General features: G+C 39.4%; 1 protein-coding gene across 12 annotated transcripts in view; it reads left to right on the top strand.

Annotated features, from left to right (window-relative positions):
* The window catches only part of TNRC6C (trinucleotide repeat containing adaptor 6C), a 334,947-nt gene that overhangs the window by 299,768 nt on the left and 10,830 nt on the right, over nt 1-24,349 (top strand). For 4 of the 12 annotated variants that reach the window (XM_080393282.1, XM_080393287.1, XM_080393285.1 and 1 more), the window contains 14 exons: nt 3,663-3,872; nt 5,115-5,281; nt 5,939-6,043; nt 6,485-6,565; nt 7,210-7,267; nt 7,477-7,622; nt 14,187-14,360; nt 15,621-15,767; nt 16,218-16,340; nt 17,746-17,829; nt 18,152-18,383; nt 20,122-20,289; nt 21,423-21,614; nt 21,762-21,905. In XM_080393282.1, coding sequence (XP_080249408.1) covers nt 3,663-3,872; nt 5,115-5,281; nt 5,939-6,043; nt 6,485-6,565; nt 7,210-7,267; nt 7,477-7,622; nt 14,187-14,360; nt 15,621-15,767; nt 16,218-16,340; nt 17,746-17,829; nt 18,152-18,383; nt 20,122-20,289; nt 21,423-21,614; nt 21,762-21,905 — 2,031 coding nt within the window. The remainder of the gene's footprint in view (nt 1-3,662; nt 3,873-5,114; nt 5,282-5,938; nt 6,044-6,484; nt 6,566-7,209; nt 7,268-7,476; nt 7,623-14,186; nt 14,361-15,620; nt 15,768-16,217; nt 16,341-17,745; nt 17,830-18,151; nt 18,384-20,121; nt 20,290-21,422; nt 21,615-21,761; nt 21,906-24,349) is intronic. The other 8 variants (XM_080393280.1, XM_080393278.1, XM_080393279.1 and 5 more) reach the window with 5 other exon arrangements.

Raw genomic sequence — 24,349 nt, 5'->3', positions numbered from 1 at the left:
CCTCAGCTTATTTCTTTTCTATTATTAGCACACTAACTAGTGACTAGTAAACAATCTCTTTTCTACCTAGTTTATTCCTTTTTCATCTACATAAGGTTCTAATATTTTGGGCCTTTACTGTAGTTATACTCTCTGGTATTTATCACGGACCAAACAACTTCAAGGAAAACAATTTCTGCCATCCAAATGCCTATAGGGTTATTTTGAGGGAAAACAACTGCATCCTGCCACAGCTTAGTTAACATTTCACTTTCCTTGAGGATTTCCTGTTGGCTGTGGCCCAATGTTAATTATGTTTTTATTTCTATAAAACAAAGCTCTGCCAATGTGTCCATGTTTATTACTCACTGTGATCTTTTTGTTTCTTGCCATTCTAACAGTGTTTAAAAACTTCACTATTAAAAACTGACTTTCTTGCCAAGGAACCCTTTAATGGAGCTCATTCTGTTGCAAAACAACGTTCATGCAGATCTGGGTGGTTCTTAAGGCATGAAGCTTTTTCTCAGGAAAGCTTAAATGCATATTATTTTCATAAAGAAAATAGTAAGTTTTCTCTGAGCGCAATTTTTCAAAATGTTGGACAGGTTCGGATTTTGAGACCACTCTGAAGGTGTTTTTCGTTCAAACAGCTGTGTGAAGGAACTTAAAAATAGCTTCTCGAGTTTGTCCAATTCATTGTAACGCTGTTTGAGAGCTGCCTTTATGGCGAGGTGCAGGATAGTGCTGGGAAGCATCACGCCGGCGGAGGTAAGCTGTGGGGACTACAGGCTCTGGGAACTAACAATCCACCTGTCTGCTTCAAATATGTAGCGTACTGGATTGTTTTACAAATTGAGGAAAAACCTTATTTTAAAAAGGGAGTCCTTTGGAGAATACAAAATAAATTTCTTCTTTCACCTGTAGAATTTTACCTCATTCATTCAGAAGTGTAATTTTTCCACCTTTATGTGTCTAAACCAGAGTCACATGGAGACACAAAAACAAAGCACAGAGACAGTGACCTTAAGACAGCAGGGACTTAACACAGAGGGGAAAAGAAGTTTGTAATTGAGTAATACTCTGGAATTTACATACAGGTTACTTCTCCAGCAGCCTTCAGGTTTTATTTACTAATACCCTGCACTTAATTTAATAGTTTTGTAAACTTTTAGTTGATGCATTTTGTTTGCTTTTATGTACTTGCAGGTATTTTCTACTAATAAAGACTGGCTCCCTCATTATTTGTAATCCCGTATTATTTACTGCTCAGCTCATTTAAAGCACTTAACTCAAAATAACTTGAACATTACACATCTGTGGTTTTTAATCAATGTTGTTGAATTTATAGTAAAGAGCAACAGAAAGACCAGTTCTTTTGAGGTTTTATTCTACAGTGTAGCACGCTTTGCCTTTTCAGTATATGAATTGTATTTTAAGGTTGATTTCATATAAATTAAATTACTGGAGTTTCCCATCTAGGTTGCGTGAACTCGGGGAAATACTAATATTCAGCACACTCTCTATTTGTATTCTAGTTAGTGCTTTAGAGATGTTTTGGTTTCCGTTTCATTTGCCTGCAGTTAATCTTTTTCAGATGCCAGTATGATTAAATGCACGCAGTTGTCTGACAAGGTTGCCTCCTGAGTACTGAGGCAGAAATTCAAATAAAGTATTCCTTAAATAAAATTCCTCAAAGATGCAAGCAATAAGCTTGAATAAGTATTTTAGGTGCAATGCCAAGGAAGTTGTCACGTTGAGTAGAAGTTCGTTTATATACTTACATGTGCGTGTCTGTGCGTTTGTCCTCTGTATACACTTTAAAATAACCAGAAATTTAAGGTATGTTGGTAGAGCTTAGAACACAGTATTTTTGTTTCAAATGGAGATCACTTTATTGAAACAGTGAAATCGTGGGCTGTTTCAGGAGTTTGTTTTAAAACACAATGAATCTTGCTGGTAGTAAGGGAGCTTTATTAAGCTACGTGTTCCTGAACATGTAGGCTTAGTTTGGATGTGGTTTATGTCCTGTGCACATTTGTCAGTGTCAGGGAGAACAGCAGTTGCTTTAAGAAATAGAGCCTAAAATAAATATGTAATACGGTAACACTGGAGCAGTGAACAGATAGGAGCCCATCTATTTGAAAGGATTTTATTTTTTCCTGCTAGCTAACATTTGAGTTATTACTGACAATGTATGTTGGCTGCAGTTTCTGGTAACATAAATTCTGTTGAAATCAGTAAGTTATGCAAAGACTTGTTGCTCAGTGAAACTCTGTTGCTTAGTTAGTTTAAGGTATTTCAAGGTACTCTTAAATAATGTTCTTTTGTGGCAACTTCCATGCCCTTGTCTGCCTACTCTAGGTGTCAGACTGTGTAGAAAATGTTACGTTTCTGCTCTTCGAAACTTTTCCAGAGTATTTTTACAGGTATCGTTGGGGAACAGAAAAAGGAATAATGCTGCAGCAAAATGGGCATCTGGTCCTTAAAATTATAAAATACCCAGACATGATAATACTCATCTCCAATGAAAAGAGAACAACTTCCTGAATTAGTAGCCTAATTAACAGTGGAAGTTTTAAGCAGACTGAATTCTGCAGTGCTGGTTGAGATCTCTGTTGTCATGTAATGGAATGCTTTTTGTGATAATTGTAGAAAAATAGGTTAATGTCAGTTATATGTAAAAACCTTGTTTTCTTGCCTGTTACATGTCTGTCTCTTTTGTATATTTTTTAAAGTTACTCTAACTCCACCTATGATCCAAATCTGTCTCTTCAGAAAAAAGCTTTTTAAAGAGTTAATGGTTGTTTTAAATTCAATTTACACTTTTGCTGTGTTGGTCAGTGTTGCTTTTTAGGACTCAGAAGCTCTGTGGCTGTTCCTGGCACGTTCAACTTCAGTGCTAAAATCAGTGTCATACGGATTTAAGCGCATTACGTTCAAGCCAAGCTAAGACCGTTTCTGTGTAGTAGCTTACGTCTTTCAGTGAGTTAAAATAATACTCTGTAGGAAAACAAATGTCTTATACCTGCTGTTCCTCATGATTTGACTATAGATTCTAATTGCAGTCTTGTCTAGTTCTCCTTAAAAATCAGGTATTGTAACAGAGGCTCGGTGATGAAGAGGTACATAGGGAACATGTCAAACATGAGCTGTAATGAAAGCTTTCAGGAATGCATACAACATATATAATCTAACAAATATCACCGTACTTGTGGGGCATGAGAAAGGAGATTTTGTGATTTTTAAATGGTTAAAAGGAATTAAAATAGCATGAAATCTTTCGGTGAAGCAAGGCCCAGCTCAGGTGTGGGTCCCGGTCTCCTGCATGCCAGTGCTGCTGCGTGTGCCCCCCAGCCCTGCTTGCTCTGCTCTGAGAAGTCACTGTGTCAGCAGCCGCTCCCCTGGGACCAGGGCTGGGGACTCCCCTGGCAGCCTGGCTGCTCCCGGCTATGTTAACAAATACTCTTTCTGTCTTGACAACTTGGCATTACTATTCAATGAAGAAAAAGACTTTTGAAACCAAATCAAAGGGTTTTCTTTTATATGCTTAATTAGAATGACTGTGTTTACTTACTGGTTCATGCTCTTTCCAGACAAACACTTTAATAAAATGTCCATCTTTGAAATTATTGACCAAGGAAACCTTTCTTCTCGTCACTGTTCTTTTTTTCCCTTTGCTTCAGCAGGCTGGGGAGAAATGCCTACTGTCCACACAAAGAATGAAGCTTCTTGGGGAGAGCCGTCATCCCCTTCTGCTGCAGTTGATAATGGCACTTCAGCATGGGGGAAACCCCCCAGCAGTGGTACAGGGTGGGGAGATAATCCTGCCGAGTCTGCAGGGACATATGGAAGAACAAATGCTCCAGCTGCTGCCCCAGCACTGTGCAAACCAGGTACGTGCATGCATGTCACTGTCACAAGAGGTAGGGGAGAAAAGCCAAATGTGTTTGTTCTGACCCTGGTTTTAAACAGCACTTCTGGGTTTCTGTGCCTTTTAAGGTGGAGGTTGTCTTAGTATTCTCCAAACTGCATCAGCTGTCTCAGAACATTGATAGTCCAGATACCAAATCATACAAAATTAGGAACATACTGCATCGATCCAGTAAATTTAAAGGTATTCTTTAGAGTAGTTTTGTGTACCTTGAAAGTGGTATAGTAGAGATGCAGGAAACTGAAACTGCAGAAGAACATGAATAGTAGTTATCCCTAGGTGTCTGAAAGGAACCTGTTTGGGTATGAGAAGCAACTGAGCTCAGTCAAGGTAGGATTCATTCTCATAGGAAAAGCAACACATGAGAACGACTAGTCCTAACCTCACTATCTGGTTAAACTGCGGGAGTGGATATTTTCTTCAGCTATTAAAACTGTTCACAGGTTCAGGAACATCCCGAACTACTTATTACTGCTTCACAATTCCTAACTATTTGATAAAAATCATCTCTAAATGCCTTGAAGGCTACAGTACTTGTTTTAGACTTCTGTTTTCACCGTGGAAGTCTTTTAAGTTTCACTCTTGCAAAATACTGTACTGGGGGATCGTTAGAATACCCAGAGAGCCTGAAAAGAGGGGTAAGTTCTTAAGTGAGCAATCCCAGCTTTAAAAAGTAAAAAGAATAAAACGGAGCGATGTCACACAACCTTGTCACTGAATGTAAAGTATTCCCTGCAGCCCACATGCTCCTTTCAGATTCCATAGTTCTGAGATGAGAGTGAGTTTCTGACCATTAATAACCTCAAAATTTGGTTTTGTTCATCGGAAGAATGTGGCAGCTAAAATGGTGCGATTCATTGAAAACAAAATAGCACTTAAGTGTGTGGTCAGTACTGTTGGTTCCTTGTTCCTAGGAGACTGGAATGACCATGACCACAGAACTTACTTGTTCAGAAAAAAGCAAGACTTGCTGCTGCTGAGCTTTTTCTTCTGTAAAGTATTTAAAGAACTTTTTCTTTTTTGCTCACTTCAAGGTAGGCATCCTTATAATTTAATGCCGATTGAGCTACTTGATGAACCTCTGTATCTCTTGAAAATAATCCAATGTTCGCATACTGGATATGGTGTAAAAGGATATTTCTGTGAAATTTGCAGGAAATTGAATAAAGGGGTTTTTTCTTCCTCTTTGCTTTCCCTCCTCCAGCTTCAAAATCTATGCAAGAAGGCTGGGGCAGTGGTGGGGATGAAGTGAATCTCAGTACTAGTCAGTGGGAAGATGAAGAAGGAGATATGTGGAATAATACTGCTTCACAAGAGAGCAGCTCCTCCTGTAATTCCTGGGGGAACGCCCCGAAGAAAGGACTTCAAAAGGTAAGACAAAGATACTCTCTAGAAAAGAGTGGAATTAGTATAACATTTCTAGAATTAAGCTGTCGCAAATTTTCTGTTGCTTTACATCTGACCTCTTAAAACAGACCCCTGACACCTGAACGCTAACACAGCTTGCCACTACAGTGGTTCAAGTACAGCCTACCTGGTTTCCAGGGGTAAATGGGAGATCTTTGACTTCAAGCATGTCAGGTGCTTTGGGAATTTTGTTGTTGTTGCTTTTGTTTTCTCTAAGTTCTATAAACTTCCATGTATTCTGAAGAAATGATAATGTGTTAACAGAAGAGGTGTTAAGGGGGCGTTCAGACACTTCCCGTGGTGGTAGAAAAGCAAATAGTAGTTTGTGGTGAAATCGTTCGACATAAAATGCCTATTTCCTATTATCGAGGAACAGACAGATAATTGTAAGGTGTGTACTGGTATGAGAACAAAGCAAACTTGTTTTAATGCCACACTCAACCGAGAACATAGAGAATGATGTTAAGAAGCTTTCTGTTGCACAGTCTCTATTTCAGGACAAGGCCAGGCTGTTATTTAAAGGAATTGGGAATGCATTTAGCCAGTTTGTTTGTTATTCCATTAGCCAACAGTTAGGCCAGTGATTTGATCAAGTATGGTTGTTTCTTGTACTGTCCGCAGCCCAAAACAAATCCACGCTTGTCCCTTGGTACTTTCTGGAGAACTGAAAGGAAGAGACTTCTTAAGGATTTTGTGATAGAAAAGCTGCACAGAGATCTTTTAAAGGTGTTTATCTAGACGCTCTTGTTTGTTTTTAAGAAAATACACTGAGTAACATTCTTAACTTCAAGGTTGCAAAGTTGGTTTTGGGAATGTTTTTCAGGAAGTGTTGTACTATTTCAGAAACTTTTATTTGATTATGTTTTTCTGCCAAGGTTTAAAATGAAATACGTAAATTCAAAGGTGGTTTTAATTCAGTGGTCAGCAAATCAAATACTAAATAGTACACTGAACACCTATTCAGCTGAGATAAAATTTGTACACTTTGTGGGGGAAGAGAATTGTAGTTACATTGATCGGAGGGTTCTTCAATACTTTCTAAATTAACGTACTAATCCATCTTTCAGTAGCATGTATTATTAACACGAAAAACTCACCATGTATTTTACTCACTAGTGTGAGTATGGGAACCAGCCCATTAATGGAATCTCCCATTTGTTTACTAAGGGCATGAAGACATCTAGCAAGCAAGATGAGGCCTGGATCATGAACCGTCTGATAAAACAGCTCACAGACATGGGCTTCCCTGTGAGTAGTGTTCATAGCTGGCACCTGTGGCTTAGCTTTTGTAGCCTGTAGTTCTGTTCTGACTTTTGGTGTTTTAGACTGTAGCTACAAAAAGTGTCTTCAATTTCCTCCTCAGGCCAGGAAGGAGTTCTGTTACCGGCATTTAGACATTACTCTAATCTCAGAAATCGGCCATAAGCTAGTAAGGTGCTCTCTGGGATTGCTCAATGATACGGTTAGCATGATGACCTTTATAGATCTTTCGAAGTTCAGAGTTTCATAACAACAGGCGTTACTGTGAACTTCAGTAATAATTCCACTCTTATTCCCCTTTTCTTACTAAACAGGTGAAATTGGAGTATAGCTGAGGCTTCTTTAGAGAAAAGCATGTCTTAGTCATACTTAAGTTGTCCACAGAAAACAGGGAGACATTTAAATGGAACAATCTGATTTGGTCTTGTAGAACTGGCACTTAGTTGACAAACTGAAACTAACTGAATTGTGGGAATTGCTAAAAGCAGAAAAAGATGTGCCCAGACACTGTTTGTGCTGCTGAGTAAATATTAAATTCAGTACTTAAGAGAAATGCATGTTTTCTCAGTTTGTTTTGAAATCATGTAAGCACGATTACTTTTTGTCCTAACACGATTTGTCTTTTTTGACAGAGAGAGCCAGCGGAAGAGGCCTTGAAGAGCAACAATATGAATCTCGATCAGGCCATGAGTAAGTATCTGTGTAACTAATTATTTGTTTCTTTAAAGCCACACAGGAACCATTCATGATTCTGAGAGTTTGATCTTATCCAGATCAATCGGACAATATTTATTTTCTTCCTTTTGCTTTTGCAAGCAAGATCTACTTCTCTGACCTACTGTTGGCAACTTCGCTGTCTTTGCGTCACTTTTTTCAATATATTTCCCCGTTCTGTGAAGGTGCTCTGCTGGAAAAGAAGGTGGAAATGGACAAGCGTGGAATGGGAGTGACCGACTATAATGGAATGGTCACCAAACCCCTTGGCTGCCGCCCACCACCGATCTCCAAAGAGTCTTCCATGGACCGCCCCACCTTCCTTGACAAGGTAAGTTCAGAAATACGTATGGGGTTTACAGGTCAAAACTGTGCACAGTATAGAAATATTGTAGTTTCCACTGTCTGTTTAGAAAGCTGTAGAGAGAAATGTGATAATTATATACTGTGTTTTATTCCTTTTCTTCTCTTTTTTTAATCTTGTGGGGAATTTAGTCCTTGTGGAAAGGACCGGTGATGTAATTTCCACCTAGAAATAAGCAACAATTATCCCCAGTGTTACACTTGAAAACTAAAGAATCAGTAATGCAATGGAACTAGAAACGGGAAAAACAAAGAAACGGAGCACAGAAAACCTTTCACTCTGTAAGAGTCCTTGCCCACATTAGCGATCAGGCAGGACCAAGGCCAAAATCTTGAAGAATTAGGCTCCTAATTGCTGTTTCAGTTTTGAGCTCCTTCTAGATTTCGGTGAAAGTTCACTACTTAAATAGGACTGAGGAGCTGAGGTATTTTTAAGTCAAAGAGCAGACATGCACAATCATAAAAAGCTTCTCTGATGAGCTTCCTTTTCTGCGATCACGTATGACAAATTTACCGGCACCGTTTAATGACTGAAGAGAAAGCTCCAGCAGTACATCATGGTGTCCAAGATTCAAAGTGACTAAAAAAAAAGTATAGGGAAAAGCGGAGCCAGATCCTCGGTAGGAAACAAGATTTGCAACCTGACAGAAAGTCTTACAAAGAGACCTGCCAAATCACTTTGAAATCCCCCCGAAATTTTTTTACTAAGGAAAGAACAATCTTTGGTACCATTCGTTATTCTACGGTTTATTTAAAATGTTCATAAAGATGGGGGGTAGGGGGTGGTTTCTGAATGCAGAAATTGGTAGTTTTCAGAAACTGCTGAATCCAATTCCTTTTACATAAGCTGTTTACAGGGTCTGTTTTAAAAAGTTTCTCAACTCTGAATAATGGTTATCTTTCCAGTCCCTCCACCCTGTGTTCTCTTACATTCTTAACTATAGCATTATCCTTAAAGTTATGGCTTGTGTTGTGATGGGTTCCCACGTGTTGCGCTAAGGAAATGAGCGTGGCACTGTGCTAGGACATCTGATAAATACTCACCTTTTGATGCAACTATTGCTCTTTCTGCTTTCATACAGTCTAAAAAGCATGCTGAAATTTAGTGCTGGTACGATGCAAACTGTAAAGTTAATTTGACTCATCATGACAAATGCATCGTACATAAGTATGGAGTATTTATATTAATAAGGAAAAATTGGCATCTAGATAAAATTTTCTTTATTTATGTTCTTACATATCAAAATTTTTTGTGATAGTTCAATTTCTGCCACAGTGCATTGTAGTCTAATGTCGTGCCAGTTTCCCACAAAGATTATATACTGGAAAACTGCTTTTCTGCTTTTGGCGGGATAATAACATTTGTTCTTTCTGGGCTGTCTATTTATATCCAAGTGATGTGGTATCCATTATGTTTGTTGCTCCCTAAACCAAACCAAACTGATGATGTATTTTCTGCAATGTAAGGCTCAGCCTGGCTCTTCTTCCTTCTTTTTCTCTTCCTGTCTTGTAAAGTTCATTCTTAACTATGGCAAATTGGTATGCTTATGGCAAACTTTAATGAATATGTTAATTGAAAGATCTCTTTCCTGATGAAGATCACAAAATCCATACATGTGTGCCAGTTCACCTTGTCTTTTCTAGGGTAACTGTATCTTGAGCAGTAAAATTACTGCCAGAGAGGTGCATTATGTGCAGCATGATGCATAACTATGGAAACATGTTAACCACAACTATTGAGAAGGGAGTACTAAAGTCATTAATATTCATACAGCAAGTAAAAGCTGTCAGCCCGGGAATAATCTGTCACAGTGACTTTGTTATTAACAAAGGGAGTAATCCTAATCTAGATATTTGTTAGTTTATCAGGATGTTGAGCAACTTGTGAAGTGAATTAAATATAGTTTCTAGTCTAATAATAGATAGCTTTTTCCGAAGAAATTCTTTCCAGATTTATGGCTCATGCTACTAGAGCAACTCCTCTTCTCCAAAACATTTTTTGCCCTTTGAGGTACTATTTCAGAGCACGAGCCTGGAACTGTCTTGCTTCCTGCTCAGGTCACCCTTAGTTGGTTAACAGGCTCTCAGCACAGCTGCCCAAAGCGCTCCAGCCGATGTTCCTTATTTTACTTATTGTCTTATAACAAGTCGTTACCATTTTGCTTGGCTTTGAGTCATCAGTAAGTTATGTGAGCTTCCTCTTCCTGAAATTGTAGGATGGGTTAGTGTGCTCATTGCTGCCACTCTTCCGCAGCTGATTCTCTCAGCTCACCTGAGCTGAGATTCCCATGAGTTTTCTCCTGCATTTTCTCTGACAGGTAAAGCCAGCACTTACTTATTCTTTTTTAACCTTATGTATTTGAGGAGAGAGAATTTCCAGCCCTGACATTTGCTTCTGAACCTACTGAATTCCCTGTTCTCTCTGGATTAGTAGCGGTCTGCGCAACTAAGCTTCACCTTTGAATGTTTGCTTTCACTTGCTCCTCAACACTTGCTGCAGATACTCTTCATTCTGTGTTACACTGAGTCAATCTTTGGCACTCAGTGCTTTGTGAATTTATTATTTTTCAGGATGTTATCTTGCCCTGTAGCACCATAAAAGGAGAAGGGAGAAAATCCAATGGCTTCGAGGAAATAAAGATCCAGCCTAGCAGTACCCTGATACGTGATCTCAACCACATTATCTTATACTTGGTGGCGAGCATGCTGTACTTAAGTATCAGGTTTGCTTGAAGATGTTACCTGATGTCTTCTGGAGCCACCAAATTTGTAAGAAAAGCATGTAAGATTTTTCCTTGAAGTGTCCTTAAAAATACCAGAAATAAGCCAGGAATGCTTCAAAGGAACTTTTCTTGAAAAGTGTAGGGATTTGGCTTGGGTGCCACACCTGAGTACTGGGGATCAAGTCTGGTGCGTATTCTCACTGCGCCTGTCGAGTGATCTTCTAAGCTCTGAAGGAAAACATGGTGGTTTGCCGATCTGCACTGACCACCTTGGAACTTGGAAAATCTTGAACCATACAGAGGCATCACTTAGTTTTTTAGCGTAGTCAGATGCAAGTGTTTAACTCCTGACCATTGTATTAGACGTATGTGATCAAAAGTCAGGTCAGGTCTCTGAAGAGAAGTAACATCAGCCTGCTTTGGCACTGGCTCAGCTTTTTCTTCTCTGAAGGTTCTGTCAGTTCCACAGCAGACTCGTTTTCCCTCCTGCTCTTCTCCGTCTTTGGGTTTTTTATGCCTTCTCCCATACTGCCAGCAGAGTCCCATCTTCCTTTGCCCTCATGCTGCTTCCAAACTTTCCCCCAAATTATTAAGCATGTAGGAGACTGTGAAATGCTCACCTTGCAAGTTAAGTCTCCTTTTCACTACTCTTACTCACTGATTAGCTCTTCCTCTCTACTGTTGAGAAATTCAGGTCTACAAGCCTTGATGCCTGTTGGCTGCAGTCACATTCTTCCAAAAATCATTCTGACTAGGCATTTTCCTGGTTTCTAATTCGAATGTACTGTATGTTGGGCTTTTTCAAACTTATCCTTCACATTCTGATCCCAGTTGTCTCTGGTGAGTGTGATTGTTTTTTCTTTGCCATAACGAATGGGGTTTTTTTTTTTTATCACTATGCTTTCATAGGCCTTGCAATTAGGTGATGACCATCACTAGAATTTTAAGGTTAACTTTAAAATTCTTCTTTCCTCCATCTCTGCTTCCTATGATCCAAATCAAAATCAAAATTTTGAAACCTCTTTCATATTCCCATGTTTTCAAAATTAAAATATTAATTGTGTCTATGGTTTTGAGTATTGCATTTCCTGCGAATTTCTTTTGCCTGTACTAACTCCTGTCAGATTTGACGAGAACTTACTTTGAGGTGAGATTTTAATACTTCCTCTTTCAGAAGAGTGTTTTTCCTGTTTTAAGAAGTTATTAATAAGTATTTTCTACTAACTGCTTCTGTAGCAGACTTTCTATAAAGACCTCTGGCAAATTCATCACTCTCACATCTGTCTGTTGGAACATTTTGATTCATGATGTGGCAGTTGTTGGCAGGTGACTGCCAAAGTGCCCAGAAATCCTCTGCTAAATTGTCCATATCTCACAAGGCTAAAAAATCTTTGAGTAAGGCTGCTTCCATTCTGTCATGTTTGGTACATGATACTATTGTGAAAGACTTCCAAATGTCTAGAAGTAATGCAGTGTTGCGCACCAGTCTGGTGCTTTGCATTGGGTAACTGTAGAAGGAAATACTACTACTGGTAGGATTTTACAGTTGTGTCAAGTCGCTTCAAAACAGTTAAAAGCAGTGCTGGATCAAGCATGATTTTGATGATTCAGATGTGTAGGGGGCTTGTTTAATTGATTAACCTGAGGGAGAAATGTAACATAAATTTGTAAGAAAATCACTGAAGAGGAAAGGTTAGGTAGAAAAGATTGTTCTTCAGGAAATAATTATTACAGAAAGGAGCCTGAAAAATAATGGGTCACAAACCATTGTAAGCAGTAAAGGTACCACCTGGTCGAGGTTGAGAATGACTGATGAGTACTTTATGTTGACAGACTAAAATACTTTGTTGAATGAATTGCTTTTAGTTCCACTTCTAGAGCACAGATCTATGCAGCACAGTGGGCACCTTAGGAGAAGTTCAAATTAAAAAAAAAAAAAATAGATCAAAGTGAAGATGAACAATGTGATATCAACTTGCTACAAAAGACATTTGCTGCAGTTCAGCCAAGGAACACACTTGTGAAGGTGGCCTGGCAGCATTAGCCCGCCTCTTCTGGAAATTAGTTGTCTGAGTCTTCAGTGTGGCTTGTCCTCCACTGTCCCTTGCACTGCCTATTTCCAAAATGAGGAAAAAAAAAAAAAAAGTCAATGAGACAAGACTGGAATAAATTTTGGGGCAGGGAGGGATTGCGTTGGTCTTTCATGGTCAATAAGTCTGTTCACATAGGAAATAATGGCATCTGAAGGAGAGAGCACGCACGAAGCTTGAAATTATTTTCACTTTAAAGGGGGAAGGGTAGAATTGTAAACATATGTCTGTGATCTGAGGAGAAATCCTTGAACCTGTTACTGTCATGCAAGCTGCAGTTGTTTGTGGAGTGTGACTGATGTCCAGTAGAATGTAAAATATCTTGAGCTGCAAGGCCTTGGGGATATCATTAGAAAATTTCAGTGTCCCCCTCAGGATAGTCAGATAGCATGTCAAGTGTCACTTTGCCTGATAGCAAAGAAACTTTTTCTTTGCATCAAAGGAGAGCTGTTGAAAATGCATTTTTCAGGATTAACTTAGAACGTAAAATTTACCAAGCGTGCTTGCTGCGTTAGGTCATTTGTTTGGGTATCTGGTTAGCAGACCGTGCTGCTTTTTTAACAGAGATGGTTTATCAGTATCTCACAATCTTCTCGAGCATTGACTTTATTGGCTGAAATAACCTAGCTCCTCACCTATTTAAAAGCCTTTCTTTGCAATGAATATATTGCCTGAAAAACACCAGTCCAGCACATTGCAAATTAAAGATTTTTCACTCTGCCTGGTTTTGGAGCTCTACTTTGTACACAGTGTTATTTGATCATGCTAGCCGCAGGCTTCCCAGACATCAAAGCAGTTTGAGATAGAACTTGGTACCCCACTGTAATACTAGCTAGATATCTACCTGTTTGATTGGGGATTATATGATTTATTTTATTTTCTGACTTACTGTTTGCCTCCCATGGGGGCTGCCTTCTGTGCATCGTATCTATGTTAAGCCATGGTTCCTTACAGCCCAGTTATTGGAGGGGGATCCTTATGTCTTCCTAAAATCTGCCTCCTCCTGGGGGATGTTCAGGCAGCATCTTAATCGCTTTCCTAGGAAGGCTATATAGACAGCACTGTCATTATTTGTTGTAAGTGTTTTTGTGTTCATCGGGTACGTTAAGGGTGTAATGTTTCATAGTGGGTAATAATAACTCAGCACTATGTGAATATTAAAAGAGGCTCATATGTCTCAGTTAGGAAAGGGGATTAATGCAAAAATGTTTTTTTAAGAGCAGAGCTATAATGTGGAACCAAATACAGACTGGCGTCAAATAAGCTGATCTGGCCTTTCCCAGGTGCTGGGTTAGCAAAAGCAGCATGTTGTCTGTCTGTGCTCTGCTCTGGAGACTTTACCAGACTAACGGACTTCCCTGAAATGTGCTGGGCCTCTTCCCTTTCCACCTTTCACTCTGGTGGAGAAGAGAGGAGAAAATCTAAGGGGGAAGGCGGCGATGGCCACATGATAGCTCTGCAATCAGTTGCTAGAATCCCTCCTCTCCTTTTGGAGAGGCGGGTGAGGGTGACTGTGCGTTTGTGGATTAAGTGCAACGAAGTAAAGAAAAACAGTACCTTAATCCTATTTCTCTCTTTCTTCTCCCTTCCCTCCATACTTTTCATTCCTTGTTATCCATACTTTTTTTTTTTTTTTTTTTAATTTTTTTGCTCCTCCATGCTCTTTTATATTTCCATGGGACACTCTGTGCGCTGCCTGCCTCTGGGCGCCGCACACAGCTCACCCTTTCTTTCTCCAATCAGGATGGCGGCCTAGTGGAAGAGCCCACTACTTCACCATTTTTGCCTTCACCAAGCCTGAAGCTCCCCCTTTCAAACAGTGCACTCCCTAATCAGACCCTGGGCGGGATTGCCTCAGGGCTGGGCATGCAAAACTTGAATTCTTCTAGACAGGTAAGGCGGCTGGGGGAGATCCCAAGTTGAATTTCAGCTCTCTTGGACTCGCTGCTAGTGCCCATCACTTCCCTGGGGAAAACAGTGCTTTAAACTGAAAGTGTGTGCAGCATCTTTGTTCATGTGAAACACCAGCGGAGAAACTACCTTCTGTGTAAGCGTTTCACATTGTAGGACATAAACCAACTGCTTAGTTGTAATTAGCCTGCTAATTACATGCATCCATTGAAAAGAGACCGTAGCGTTACGGATTTATACCACTGAACCCTGATATAGCTGTGCCTTGATTGATGTGAGGTTTTTTTCTTTGAGGCATTGCTAATTGTCACAGACTCTAAGGCAGAGACATGGCTCTAATTCGTCTTTCCTGGCTGGCATAATTATTCAGTGATGAGATGGGTGAGGAGTGATGGGGGCTTTTTTATTCCTGCTGTCAGTATCAAGACAGCTCATTGCTTTGACAGGTGGTGAAAGGAAACCCTGCTTCTAGTACCTCTGGTCACGTAGAGCAGTACGGCCAGTGGGGTGTTTTGGCCCCTGCATAGAACATGGTGAAAGGGAAAGACAAGGAAAAGTGGTGGAGGGGGGAAGATGGATAAACACCACAGGACTGAGAGGCCGTAAACTACTGTTGATTATGAAAAAGTTACTTTTGCCATATAAATTGGAAGTTCCACCAAAGATAAGAAATAGCAACACAGAAAAACTGTCTCTCATTCTATGGTGGCTTTTGTTGCATATGCTCTTTGAAAGTTAGGTTCCTGAAGGCAATACTTGTCCAGCACTTAGATCCCATTAAGCATATCTTTCAAAAGTGGAGGCTGCACCATGTCTATTATCAGTAGCTTTGTAAAATGACTAAATATAAAAACTGCCTAATTTAAGGATTGCGATGGTTTGAGCTTAATGACTGCATTCTCCTCTCCCTTGCTACAGAAATACAAACATTTTTGGCAAGTACTTTTCATTGTTCATCTTGTGACCATCTAGGGTCATGCATCCGTATAAAAGCCACCTTCAGCTTCAGCTTACCTTTTGCTCAGGCATCTGTACAAAGATTTAGAGGTTTGGGATGTTTGGTACATGGCAATCTTGCCATGCCTGATTCTAAACCTGACTGTCAGTGTAGTCTGTATGTGCTGGTTTCTTTGTCCATGCCCGTTATAATCACTGAGGATAAAGTCTGCACAGATAAGTAACTTCCAGGTTGTATGTTGAGTGACGTCTTTAAATGCCAATGTCTCTCTCGTCCTGCTGTAGATACCGAGTGGCAATCTGGGTATGTTTGGCAATAGCGGAGCAGCACAAGCCAGGACCATGCAACAGCCGCAGCAACCGCCAGTGCAACCTCTTAATTCATCCCAGCCTAGTCTTCGTGCTCAAGTGCCTCAGTTTCTATCCCCTCAGGTTAGATGACACTTCCACTCATGAGTTTTCCCTTTCCCTGGAACTCTTCCATACGCACTCTCCTCCATATGCATTCTGTCATGCTCCTGAGGCTTTGCAGCTACTGTTGCCCGGCTGTGTCTGTGTTGATTTATTTACTAGCCTGTAAACATGTTACATGGGTAAGATTGTCTCATATGTCTATTTTGTACATCATCCATGTGTGCACATTCATGTGTTCCTTTTTGCAAAAGTAGTGTTTGTAGAGAGCTGCGGAGTTTGTTCTCAGCTCTTTTTCTACAAGTGAATGGTTGAATATGATTACTAGGATTTGCATTAGAGCCTCTTGTTAAGTTTTTGATAGTTCTAGTAGTATTTTCCAGCTGATGCCTTGTGACACTTACTAATGGCTTATGCAGTTGCCAGCATTAAAAGTAGATGTACAATGTTTAATACACTGCTCTTTCTTAGGTTCAAGCACAGCTTTTGCAGTTTGCAGCAAAAAACATTGGTCTCAGCCCTGCACAGTTAACCTCGCCAATTAATAATCCTCAGCATATGACGATGTTGAACCAGCTCTATCAGCTGCAGCTGGTAAGTTAAAAGACGTGGCAAATATGCCTTCAGTTCTGATTTAGAGCTTGAAGATAAAATAAGAGAATGGCTAACTAAAATTTTAAATGGGTGTGACAGATCTCTGAAACAATCAGATGCTGATTTCTTTGGTAGTGTTTCTTTATAAGGAAACAAAATCATGTGTTTTGCCTCAGGCTTTATAAATAGTTATTTGTGAAATAATTATCATTTACAGCTGATCAGTGGAACTAAGAAATCAGTTGTCTTTCTACTGGTATGAGTAACATAGTATATTTTCAAACAGCACTGATCTGTGTATTACATGCCAGTGTATGCAACTGATTGACTAGCTGGGAGATTTATGTTGCAACGTAATGAGAGAGAAATCTTGGCAGGGCTGGTCACCTGAGTTACCCAGAGAACTCGCTTTGGTTGCCTCGCTAAATAATGAAGTGTAGGGTGAATTTCCCATAATTAATGGAATGTATATTAAACAATCATGTGATGAGAACTACTTGTTTTTTAGAAGTTGTGTACTTTTGCTATATTTGCAAATTCTATGCGTGTGTGTGTGTATGAAAATATTTAATTAGATCTTAAGAATATTTTAAAAAGAGGTACTGCTAACAGTAAATCGGTATTTGCTAGGGTTAAACATAATATTGAGGATGACAATGTAGTTTCGTTGCTGATCTTAATGTGCTAGTCAAACTCTCATTAGCAGCAGTGATACTATTGTTTCTTTCTGCTTATGTTTCCTAGTTTTGAGGAGTACAGCACTGACCTCATGCCATGGTACTAATTGAACAGTACCCAGCTACTTGAACAGAAATCCTTTGGGGTTTAAATTCACATGTTTCAGAGAAACACCTTGAAAAAAATAAATTACTGTCTGGTTAACCACATTAGATTTGTGGCTTTTTTCTGCAATAAAGCAGCACAACTGGTTAAATACAAAGTGTTGTCAGAACTCAAAATGGCCAAGCCAAAAATAACTGTTTGTATGTATCCTGTTTTTATAATGTTACAAACTTCTATTTACATTTTTGCTTTTTAAAATATATATAACATATATAGTAAATAATATATAACAGTTTTTTTAATATATATGTATATAAATGTACAGAAAATATTTTCAGAAAAAAAATATTGGTTCCTTCCTTTAACAACCACTTAATGCTCACAAACTTACTCATCAGGTTTTTTATTGATGTCTTTGGTTTAAGATAAAACAAAAAAAAAAAACCCAAACACTGGCCTTAGAAGATACATTTGTAACAAGATTGTTACTTTTGCTTCCTTGACTATTTTCAGAAAACTCCAATGTTTGTTTTTTTCATTTAATAGCGTACCAGAGTTCAAGCAAGTTTGTTTGGCTTACTGTATATGTTAGGACCTCTGACCTCGCCTTTCTGTCCCCTAGGCGTACCAACGTTTACAAATCCAGCAGCAGATGTTACAGGCTCAGCGTAATGTTTCCGGACCCATGAGACAACAGGAGCAGCAAGTAGGTTTGCCTGCCAGTTCAATCTCACCATTAGTGTTCGGTTTCAATAGCTTAAAGAGATTGTGCTACATTATACCAAAGCAGCCAAAGCATCCTTAGACACAATAATCAGTGCATGGCTTGAGTACTGAAAAGGAAAGACTGCTAGAGCAATAAAGCTATTTCACAACATTCATTTGTTGGAGGAAAGCTCTTCAACCCTTAATAAAGTCAATTTTTATTTGTAAAGAAATCTATTGTGTTATTTCACTGTAGAGAAAGGCACAAGAAGTCTAATGTCTTTTTGTTCAATTGAGCATTTATTGATTCTTTTTCTTGCCAGGTTGCACGTACAATCAATAACATGCAGCAGCAGATCCAGCAGCACCAGCGCCAGCTGGCACAGGCCCTGCTTATGAAGCAGCAGCCGCCCCCTCCACATCTATCTTTGCACCCCTCTGCAGGCAAATCAGCCATGGATAGCTTTTCACCCCATCCCCAGGCTCCCGGCCTACCTGACCTGCAGACCAAAGAGCAACAGTCTTCACCGAACACCTTTGCTCCTTACCCTCTTGGTAAGTGTGTCCTTCATTAAAGCAGTTCTGTATGAAAAAGAAAGAGGGAGTATATTTTGTTAATTCAGCATCTAAATCATTTGCTCCACAGTATGGCAAATACAGAAATAAGGATACGTTTAGTAAATAAAGCTGAAGTGCCAAAACAAAATTGTGGTACCGCATGCCTGCCTGGTGGTTGTTCAGGCAAGCTGTATCTGCTGACCTGTGCTCTGCCCACAAATACCAGAACAGAAGATCTGCTTAATTAACTATCTACATATGTTGCTATTTGTGAACTAAATATAAATTAACAGTGTCACGTTGTAAAATACACCAATGTCATATTGCTAAATGGGAATGTCATCTGGAAGGTATGCAAAGTCATCTTTCCGCTCTCATCAGTGTTGGTAAGGTGTCAGGTTTGGTCACGGTATTTCAAGAAAGATGCAGATCAGTTTGAAGGAATGCAGCAAGAGTGCTGTGCAGATGATTAGATGTTTCAAAAACATGGCTGCTACGGGGAAAAAATGGAATCCTCTGCTCACTTTAGTCTAAAGACTTAAGAGACATGGTAATCTTCAAAAATGTAAAAGATTGCTACAAAGATGTTTTCTAGCATGTGGCGAATGCTGAGGGGTAATGAACTTCTGTTGCATAAAAGGAGATGTAGTTAAACATTAAGGATCACCACTTTGCTGTAAGCAGAGTAGAGTACTGGAATAAATCATCTGGGAAGTTTCTGAAATCTTCACTGGTCATTCTGTGGTAGGTTAGCCATAGATATGTCAAATATGACTGATGTCAAAATAATTGATTTGGCCTTGAGACAGGGTGAACAGAACAATCTTTCAGACCTGTTTTCTGTGTGATTGTTTGATGTATGCTACAGACTTCATTTATGACATAAAGGAATTAATTCAATCTCTTTGTGACTCTGTCTGTGCTATGTACAATGGAATTGCCAAGCTTTATCTACCGTGCAGCAGTTAAGAACGTAATTCTGACTGCTGTGGTGAGCTGTTATAGTGGGGAGCATCCAAAGGCAAAAGAATTATGAATTAAAGGCCTAAGTCTAAGAGGTTCTTATCATATCTCAGCTTCCTGTCATCTGCTAACATTCAGGATAATATATCAAAAAGGACCCAGGTTCATGTCACAAAGCATGTCAAAATTATTCCTTAAATACAGTCTGAGTGCTTTTGTTCTGTGTATACAAAATACATGCTCAAATAGTACAGTACCTGCTCTGATGAATAACTGCTGTTTGTATGGCTTTTTAATTAGTTGGCTTTGTTTCAGATTTTTAAAATGTTATTAGCAAAATAAAATGGCAGACATGGTAGTGTGCTGGTGAGATGTTAGGAGTACCTTGGTTTAGCAATGGAATGCTGCAGATTCTTCACTGGTTTAAACATAGCGTTCCAGTGCATTCTTTCAGAATACCTTTTCTGAGACAAGTGAAAAGTAAAGTACTACTACAAGTAGAAATACTGACAGCTTTAAAATATTACTCCTGCTTTTTTTCCTCCTCCCTTTTAGCAAAGTTTTAACATTTTCTGAATTAATGGGAGTTATATTGGTGTTCGTATAATAGCAGAAGTTCTTGATAGCGGGTTGAAAATGTGCATAGTAAATGACTACACATGCATACACATGTATGAGAATCAATATTTAATAATCCCCTTAGCTGGATTTTTAAACGCATCTTTTAATCCTCCAGTATATTACCGATATCTAATGACCTATCTCCCCTTAGCTGGACTGAACTCGAACATGAATGTAAATAACATGGACATTACTGGTGGTTTGTCAGTGAAGGACACTTCTCAGTCCCAGTCTCGCCTTCCTCAGTGGACACACCCCAACTCAATGGATAATCTGTCCAGTGCTGCTTCTTCGCTTGACCAGAACTCCAGCAAGCACGGTATGTTGCGTTTAATCTCTGTGTCAGTCTGGCTTTTTGAGACTTGAGTCATATTTCAGTTGTAATTTTTTTTTTCTTGTTACTATTTTCGGTAAGTGCTCATAAATGGTTGGTACAGAGTGCCCTTTGAGACTGTGATATTTTTAAAATGATTTCTGCAGTCATATTCAGCAATGCATCGAAGTGCTTGCAGCTATCATTTCCTACATGCAATGTAGGAATGGTTTTTTTCATTTGCTGATTTTTGTTGCTCAGAACATGGAGTTCAAGTAAAATAAGCCATTAGTTTTGGCAAAACAAGTCCCACAGTCTTCCCCTTACTCCAGATCTGCATACTTTCAATCCAAAAAAACTTTACATTGGCTTTCTCCCACAGTTTTTCCAAGGTCATCAACTTTTCACAGCCAGTCCTGTAAAAAGGCGCAATGGATTACTTAATTACCCACCCTGGGAGTTAGGAGCACAGACTTCATATTTTTCCAAAAGTGGTTGCTAATCTTTTTGAACACCTTTATCCCTAACGCCTCCAGTATCCTGAGTCGTTTATTCCTTTATTTCCTGTACCAAGTTTATTCTGTTAGAACATGGTGCTCTGTTAACTTTATTGTATCCTGGATTTTGTTATGAGTGGCATGAATTATTTCTTTTACAATAGTATTTTTTTCTGCAAGTAGCTGAACTGTTTATGCCAAATTGTTGTTTGGTAGTTTGTAGGAACATGAGAATGGCCATTTCAAATCATCCATCCCATCAGCAGTGAATACCTAGAGAAAGATGGGAAGAGGGTTTGCCTACAGTTTGCCTATATTCCTTAGTATGTCTCAGCAAATTCTTACTTACCGTCAGTGTAATGATTTGAATTACTTAGTCTCTTTTTGGCAGTAATGTAATGTGAATTTCTTTAACTTCAGTGTCTAGATCACACCAGCGGTGTATCTCACAGCTGAAATGCCTAGTAAGGCTTCCAAGGCTTTTAAGCCTTGCTTACTGTGTTTATATTTTAATTTTCTTTTTTATGTTTGTAATACAGGAAGAAAAAAAGAAAGTAATGACATAGTGCGGGGACTGATGAAATTCCATACCCAAAATTGGTCCCACTCCTAAACAAAGCCTTTCCATTTCATTCATTACAGGTGCTATACCTGGAGGTTTAAGTATTGGTCCTCCGGGAAAGTCCTCCATTGATGACTCTTATGGCCGGTATGATCTGATTCAAAACAGTGAATCGCCCGCCAGTCCACCTGTAGCTGTTCCTCACAGCTGGTCACGTGCCAAAACCGATAGTGATAAAATTTCCAATGGCTCCAGCATAAACTGGCCACCAGGTAACAAAATACAAAGCATTCGTGTTTAACTGATGTCCTTCAAGCATATTGTTGGGTTTATTTATTGAATCCTCATGCCTTCTGCTACACAGGCACTTTGGAGAATTATGACTTTATATACTTGTCTTTTTATTATATTTGAAACAGAATTTCATCCAGGAGTGCCATGGAAAGGACTGCAGAATATTGATCCTGAAAATGACCCCGATGTTACTCCTGGAAGTGTTCCAACTGGGCCTACCATAAACACCACGATACAGGATGTTAATCGCTATCTTCTCAAGAGTGGAGGTAAACACACAAATTACTTTCACATCTGTGTATATTTTCTTTTTCTTTCCGAAAAAGTTGACTTTATATATTGTGGATTTATTAATTCTTGCATGTAATCCCAATCTAATAATGCTTCTGCTCTGAACTTTCACTGAATATCCAGAAATACTTGATTTAACTATGGGACTAAGAAGTTTCTGGTTTTCCATGAGAATGTAAATATTTTTATTTTGGAAAAGGCTGTGAGATGTAATGCAAACTTCTGTGGTCACTGGAAGTTTTTGTAACCTGTAACACTTTGTGTTGAACAAGATTTCACTCTCCATACTTACCACCCTCTTTACATACACTTTGTGAAATACTCAAAAAACACAATACAGAATTCCCACAGTTCTTGCTGAAGCAGCAGGCTTCTGTCATACTAATTAATGGCAGCTTTGTTAGAAGATCCATCAGCAAACTAAATTAGAGCAGTTTTGTCCCCAAAACCATCAAAGAAAAGAAAAAATAGGGGACCCTATTTCCCATTGCCATTTTCATTCCTTTTGTCTTGTTGGCTCCTTCTGGCAGTCTTACTTCAGGATGAAAAGGGTAGTCTCTAAAACGATAACCCTTTGGGATTTTGCTACTTGTTAACTAGATGTACTGAAAGTGAATCAGGAGAAAGGTGGCTTGGTTTAATTGTGATCGGCATGCCGAAATAGGTTCTCCGTGCTCTGTTAGAGCGCACTGATGTGCACAGGAATAGTATAACCAGGCTGTCAAGAAGGGACCCGTCAGGATTAAAAACGTGAGTTTGGTTCTAGTAGTTACATCAGCGGTATCTGTGTAGATTGTAAATCAGAACTGTCCTTGAAACGGGTTTCCAGCTCTGAGCTTGTTAACTCAAGTGAAGGGATGTGAAACAAGGGAAGAGAGGCAGGGGCTTCCAGTGCCCTGAATGATTTTAGTTCTCTCACCCAAAAGCAATCTTGATTTAAGCTGAAACATGCAGTATTTGTGTGCGTGGGTAATGTCGAATGAACTTTTAATGACCCAAATGTACTTCCAGGGCCAGGCAACCCAGATGGTTTGGAGTTAGAAAAGTATAAAGACTGAAGAGTATAAAGTCACAGTTCAGATATAGTGCACCCAAGAAATACTCCTTTTAGGCTGAAAGGCCACCCCTACAGAGCTATCATCTATACTTGTAAGTTAGACAATACCTTCTAAGGTCTTCTTTCTTTATAGAAGGAAAGTATACGCTAGCTCTGTTGGTGTATAATCTGTCTGTAGAGTGAAGACATAATTACACTACTTAGGGTCAGTCCAGATAAACTTTGCAGAAGTAAACAGTCCCTCAAGAGCTAAAACCTTCTGAGAAGCGGTGACTGTTGGGGTGTGCGCTTCCTTTCCTCATTAGCTTTTTAGCTTGTTAATAATTAATTTTAATTTAAAAATGTCATTGCTGGATCTGTTTCTTTATGCTTGTATAACTGAGGTGTTTGCTCCTAGGTAAAATGATCTGTTATTGTCAGTGCCTTTCCATATGAGGTTGGGGCTGTCACGACATGCTGCCAGGAAAAGACTTGTAACACTGCAGCGTGAAGTACACACGTATTAGCAGAGCTCATCTCCGTTTAGAGGGCTACGCCGCGGTGTGCACCGTCCTCGCACTGTACACACAAAACCTAAGCTTTTGGGTTGATTTTTGTTTTACCCCGTCTGCAAATGAAGCTTTGCAGGGTCAGCTGCTGTGAGCTGAAAGTCTTAGTCACGTGGAATTGGGAACAGTTCAGCTCTGTGGCCTTTCAATCTGATACAATTCCTCATCCCTGCCTGGGGAATAGATTATTTCCAGGGAAGGCCCTGATAGAGAGTTGTTTTGTTTGAGACTGATGTCTGTGGTGGTGTCCTTTGGAGCACAGTGAGTCTGGATAAAGTAAAGTTTGGTTGGTTGCTGTTCCAGTTGGAAATACAACCTGTGGGGTTTTTTGAGCTCTGAGGGATTGAGATTGTCCCTTTACTTCCTCCCTTCTACCTCAGCACAGGGCCCCTTCCCAAAGAACTCGCGTATTTTTATTAGTTGGTTAAAGATGCTTCAGTATCACCTATGTACGTCAGGAATGATAAGTCACCTAGGATACACACTTAATTTTGTTGGTGGCTAGAGAGAATACTTCCAGCTCTTCTGGTCTTTATAACGAAGATATTTTATTTTATGTTCAGTTTCTTTCATTTGCTGCCAGTAAGGAAATTGTATGTATGCTTAGATAGCTCCTCAGATTGTAAATGATTTACCAAGATGGTTTCAAGCTATTTCATTTAATGTTATCAGTTTAAGAAGAGATTGCTAAAATATATCCTTGCTTTACTGAAAGTCTGCAAAAATCTAAAGATGTGTGTGGGCATCAGGGTGTAGGAGAAATGCTTGCCTCGAGTAATTTAGGACAAATCACCCATGGTAAGAGGTTAGTTTATCA

Source organism: Falco punctatus, assembly GCF_963210335.1.
Source record: "Falco punctatus genome assembly, chromosome: 1".
Taxonomy (NCBI): Eukaryota; Metazoa; Chordata; class Aves; order Falconiformes; family Falconidae; genus Falco; species Falco punctatus.
The sequence above is the reverse complement of the archived record's forward strand: the minus strand, read 5'-3'. Positions and strand labels throughout refer to the sequence as shown.